Source organism: Acanthamoeba castellanii, assembly GCF_000313135.1.
Source record: "Acanthamoeba castellanii str. Neff unplaced genomic scaffold scf7180000084774, whole genome shotgun sequence".
NCBI lineage: Eukaryota > Discosea > Longamoebia > Acanthamoebidae > Acanthamoeba > Acanthamoeba castellanii.
This window is the reverse complement of record NW_004457384.1, coordinates 122,729-127,927: the sequence shown is the minus strand read 5'-3', so window position 1 is coordinate 127,927 and position 5,199 is coordinate 122,729. Positions and strand designations below refer to the sequence as shown.

Here is a 5,199-nt window from a genome sequence, read left to right as displayed (position 1 = left end):
AGCCACCGCCACCACCCGCCACCACATAATCCTTGCTCTCTCCTTCCGACCAACCGCCCCCCTCCTCCTCTGCTGGCTCGTGCGCTCACGTCCTTCCCCCATCCCCCATCCCCATCCGACCCCATTCACCAGGCTGCTGGCCAACAACGCCGAGCCGGAGACTCCACAGGAGGAGAGGAGGAAAAAGAAGAAGCAGCAGCAGCTGGAGGCCGCCGCCGCCGCCGCGCAGGCGGGCGCGGAAGGAGCTGGTGCGTCGTCGGACAAGAAGTCGAGTGGCGCCACCAAGAAGCGCAGGCCCCAGCCCGCCAAGGCCGACTGACCGCCCTTCTCGGACCCTTTTTTTTTGTCCCAGGCAAATAAAATTCTATTTATTGCTCGAGTTGCTGGATAGCGGACAACCAAACGCAAAGACAGAGTATTCCGCGACGAAACCAAGGCTTACCCCAACATTTTACGGTTTTCCCCGTTTCGGAACGGTTTTCCCCTGTCTTTGCGTTTTGTCCAAACTTTGAACGAAAATAGGAAGGCGTGCTTTTTTATTTTGTGAAATTTTTTCACTTTCTGCATCTCTCTCTGCTCGCAGCCACAACACCAAGACCGCCAAGACAGGCACTGCATTAATTGTGGCCATCAAAGATGCACGAGCTGGACTACATCCCCCTCGTCACGGGAAAGGGTTCAGATCCCTTGCGCAGGGGATCTTCCCCTCCGCCCCCCAAACGCGCTCGGACGAACTCGCAGCAGAAACGCGCCGCCTCGAGAAAGCTTTCGGCAAGGGAGGCCAGCAGGACGCGGCAGCCCACAACGGCAGCGTCGTCGTCGTCGTGCTTTGTGGTGCCCGACGGGGAGTCAGTGACGCTGTGCCCTCCGTGGCCCTACCCTCAACCCTCGCAGCTGCCCAACACGGGCGGCCGCCCCAACGGGCGCGTCAACGCGGCGCGTCTGGTGGAGGACGGCTGGACCAAGACTGACCTCTGCTCCCGCATCGCTCGCCACCCCGACCGCTTCGCCGGCATCGACATGGTCGTCCTCTACGTACGTACGCCCCCCCACCTCCTCCCCCCTATCCCTTCCCACCACCTCCTCCTCCTCCTCCTCCTCCTTTTTCTTCTCCACCTCCTGCTGGGTGGTGCTGGGTGGTGCGACTAACAACGCGCGTCCCACTCCTCCACGGGCACGGTGTGTCGTGTGTCGTGTGTCGTGTGCGATGTTATGCAGGACCTGGACAACGCGGCGGGCTGGTTCAACATCTGGCGGCCTGTGCCCCCCAACGTGCTGGTCGTCGTCTTCTGTGGAGGCGGCGGCGTGTACGGCAGCCTGCCACGGCAACCACTCATCGCCGGCCATGTGCCCGAAAACAGGTTAGGCACCCGCCCCCACTGTGGCCACCGTGCGGGCTGCGCTCAGCCTACACGGAGGCGTGTTTCTCGCTCTCTCTCGCTCTTCCTTCCTTCCTTGTTTTTTTTTTTTCCACAAAGATCTATCGTATTATTATTATTAGTATTATTTGTTGTGTAATCGGGGCTCACTACCTCCCTCCCCCCCCCAATGTGTGGGCCTGCAGGCTTTTTGTCACAGTGTGCGGTGGCGGCAAGAATTCGGCCGACTTTGGGTTGACGTATGCCGCTGGCGAACTCAACCGGATCATCCCCCAGGACAGCATGTTTGCCATCGTCTCCAACGACGCCGACTTTAAGTAATACCCCCCCCCCTCACCTTCGCATCTGCTGGGCCACCGACCGATCTGCTTGGCCATGGGCCCGTGGGTGCACTAACGCTGGCCGATGGCCATCGGTGGGCGAGTGCAGGCATCTCATGAGCCACCTGAGAAAGACACGCCCCAACTCCTACCAGATCAAGGCCCACGCTAAAGTGATGGCCAAAAAGAGTACCCCCCCCCTTTCCTCCCTCCACCTCCTCCTCCCTCCCCATCCCGTCCGTGCGCGCTTGTTGATGCGCGTCCTCCTCGCTCCCCTCCTTGAATTGAAGTTGCATGTGACCTCGCCGGTGCTCCCTTTCCTACTACTACGCTGTGTGCTGTGCTGTGCTGTGCTGTGCTGTGCTGTGCTGTGCTGTGCTGTGCTGTGCTGTGCTGTGCTGTGCTGTGCTGTGCTGTGCTGTGCTGTGCTGGCTGTGGTGTCGTACGCCGCGCCCTCGCACGCGTATCACACTCGCTCCCCAAAGGCCGCCCCCGGCCCCCGCCACGGTCGTGGTGGGCGTGCGTTTAGAGTGCAGCTCCGAGGCACAAGAGCTTTGGCGGCAAAATGGGCACACACACGCGCGCGCGCGTGTGTGTGATATATATCCACACATGTGATGCAACTGACCACCGGTTGCTCGGATGATGCCCATTTTGCCACGCTGCCCCCCCCCCTATTTGGGGGAGGGGACCCATAGCCTCGGCACGCGTGTTGGGATGATGACGTGTGGCGTGGAGGGGATGGGGGGCTGTGGCAGGCGTTGGCGGTGGCTGGTGGTGGCTGCTGGTGGTGGTGGTTGACCCGCTGCTGGCGGGGTCCATTAATGGGTGGAGGGGGTGGTGTGGACAGATCTCCACTGCGTTCTGGACGCGCTTGCCCGACAGAGAGGTCAAGACCAAGCGGCCCGCCGGCGCGAGGAGGAGTCACGCTTGGTCCTCATCATCGACGACGACGACGACGACGGCCGGGGGGAAGCTGAGGACGACTGGGACGAGGGCCAATCGGATGAGGATAGCGGCGGCGAGCAGGGAGCTCTCGCCAGCAGGGAGGAGCAAGAGGAGGTGATCATCCTGGACACCCCGCCAGGGTCACCCGTGGGCGTGGCGGCCCGTGGCGGCCCCGATCCGCCCAGCGACTCCTCCCTCCCGCCTTTTTGGTGCGCCTCGCCTCCCCCTCGAAGGGACACAGTCGCGAATGAAACCGCTGCTTACATTCCCAATCACCTGCTCCCCTTCTAAAGCACAACTCCCGGCGGACGGGTCCAAGTGGACCAAGGAGGCCTCCCGTACACCATCGACCGGAGCGGCTGGAGCGTCCCACCACCCCCTGCTGCTGGTGGTGGTGGTGGTGGTGGTGGTGCGCCCTCGCTTCCCCTGGCACTGGCAGCAGCATCCCAGCCTCTTCGTCGCACGTCCGAGCGGAAGCGATCCTCCGCCCATGGGCGAGCAACAGCGGGCAACAGCAACAACAGCCAACGAAAACCACGGCCAATCGTGGTGCTGGACCTCACCGATGACTAAAGTTCGTCTTCTTCTTCTTCTCTTCTCTCGCCGTTCTTCGGCTTCGTCGTCACGCGCCTCTTCCCCAGTGCCGAGTCTCGCCGACGCCGCTCCTCCTCCTCCTGGTTCTTGCGGGCATGCCCGCAAACAGGCCCCATCAACCGTGGCCCCATCAAGACCTCCCCTCTCGGAGCAGCGTGCTGGCATTTGATCGGATCCTCCTCAGTCGTCCTTCTTGCCCTGGCTCGACTTGGCGGTGAGTCGGTCGGTGAGGTCCTGCACCTCCTTCTGGAGCCGCTCGTTTTCGTCGAGCACGCGCAGGTACTCCTTCTGCTGGTTCTCCACCTGCTTGGCCATCATCTTGGTCTGAGTCAGCTTGGCCTGCGACTCGGCGACGGCGGCCTTTTGCTCCTCGAGCTCCTTCCGCAGCTTCTCGTTCTCCTCCGCGTGCTGCACAAAGGCGCTCTCCTGGTTCTTCGCCTGCTTGGACAGGATCTCGGCGTTCTGCTCCAGCTTGAACAGCGCCGTCACCACATTCACGAACCTGCCACCGCCACCGCCCTCGTGAGCACAAAAAACATCAAAAGAAACAAAAAAACAATCCTGCGAGGAGCACCCCTGTACCTGCCCAGCAGGCTGTCGTGCGCACCGACCAGTCGACCCACGAGAGCGAGAGCGAGAGCGAGAAAACAAAGCCTGGTGAGAAGGGAAGCGGCCTCGCCGTGCCACTCCAAGCAGCAGCACACCACCTGCGTGGCTCCTCCGCAGGAGCACGACACGTGTAGTTTTGGGTGGTTGGGGGTAAGGGGGGGGGGTGCGGTACACGAGTAGGAAGAGGCTCACGCCGGTGAGGAGAGCGTTGCGCTGGGAGGCGTAGAGGTGGGCCTCGAGGGCGTGCATGTCGTCGTGACCGCCGTGTTCGTGGGAGTGGCTGTTGTGGACCTCCAGCCTTCCTCCGGCCAAGTGTGCCTCCCGTAGGCTGTCTGCATCGCGGCGCAGGCACTCAGCCAGTGAGTGAGAGCCGCAACGTGGCACCTTGGGACACTATCGGATAGTGGTGTTTGGAGGAGGAGGGGGATTACCGGCAAAGAGGGCGAGAAGGAGAAAGAAGATGACCCACAGGTAGGACTGTGCCTTGGCCACGTGTGGGTTGGACGAGAGGAACTGAAGGAGGGAGCGCTTGGTGTCGAGGGGCAGCGGCAAGATGAGCACAACACACCCCAACGCCTCCGCTCCCAAGAATACGCCCAGTGCCTGCCAGCCGAGTCCCATCTTGTAGGTGTGTAAAGTCTTGTGCTACTTGGCAAAGATGGATGAGGGGATGGATGAGGGGATCTCGCACACTCCGGAAAGCCCCAAAATGTTTACAGCAACAACAGGAAGAAAAGCACGGAGAAAACACAGAGGACCCTTCTTCGCCCAGCATTGGGGGACACTTGGCTCAGCTGAGCCGAGTCTAGCAGGGGATCTTGAGGTTGTTGAGGGCCTGCTTGGCGCACTGGGCGGTGACGGGCTCCCGGGTCGTGAACCGCTCGACCAGCGGAATGGCGCCCTCGTCGACGAACGCCCGCCTCACCTTGGCTGCACACCACACCACACCACAGGAATGAGAATCAATCAAGCATCACCGGCGGCAGCGGCGACAGCCGTAGGATTGGGTTGGGCGACGTGTCAAGTGTATGCCCCCCTCCTCCCCGCGAGCGCGGTGGTGGGGTGGTGGTGTACCGTCGGCCGTGAGGTTGATCACCACCCTGAGGGCGTGGGGCAGCGTCTCCTCGTTGCCCTCCCGGATGACGGAGACCACCTGGTGCACGCCGCCGTTCAGGAAGACGTTGGTCCTGCACTCAACTGCACCACACGACACACACGATACACCCCAAAGCACATATGGAGGGACGCGTGTGAACCAGGGCCAGGTGCATATAGCCGAGCATTGGGTTGGTTGGCGGGGGAGGGCTGTGGGCGCGCGCACGTACCATTGATGGCCAGATTCTGGAGAG

The 5,199-nt window shown here is 62.0% G+C and overlaps 3 protein-coding genes and 1 pseudogene across 3 annotated transcripts in view; 2 read left to right on the top strand and 2 right to left on the bottom strand.

Annotated features, from left to right (window-relative positions):
* ACA1_275960 (uncharacterized protein) overlaps nt 1-319 on the top strand; it is a gene marked incomplete at both ends in the record, with an annotated part of 864 nt that extends 545 nt beyond the window's left edge. Inside the window, one exon of the mRNA XM_004337376.1 lies at nt 170-319. Coding sequence (XP_004337424.1) covers nt 170-319 — 150 coding nt within the window. The remainder of the gene's footprint in view (nt 1-169) is intronic.
* A 317-nt stretch (nt 320-636) lies between these two features.
* ACA1_275950 lies at nt 637-2,298 on the top strand (annotated as a pseudogene).
* A 1,123-nt stretch (nt 2,299-3,421) lies between these two features.
* ACA1_275940 (B-cell receptor-associated protein 31 family protein) lies at nt 3,422-4,471 on the bottom strand (the record flags this gene model as incomplete). The annotated part of the gene is made up of 3 exons (XM_004337375.1): nt 3,422-3,743; nt 4,023-4,182; nt 4,282-4,471. The coding sequence occupies 3 exons, from the start codon at nt 4,469-4,471 to the stop codon at nt 3,422-3,424; spliced, it is 672 nt and encodes a 223-aa protein (XP_004337423.1).
* Nucleotides 4,472-4,655: 184 nt separating this feature from the next.
* The window catches only part of ACA1_275830 (Armadillo/betacatenin-like repeat domain containing protein), a gene marked incomplete at both ends in the record, with an annotated part of 2,851 nt that continues 2,307 nt past the window's right edge, over nt 4,656-5,199 (bottom strand). The window contains 2 exons of the mRNA XM_004337374.1: nt 4,656-4,780; nt 4,925-5,047. Coding sequence (XP_004337422.1) covers nt 4,656-4,780; nt 4,925-5,047 — 248 coding nt within the window. The remainder of the gene's footprint in view (nt 4,781-4,924; nt 5,048-5,199) is intronic.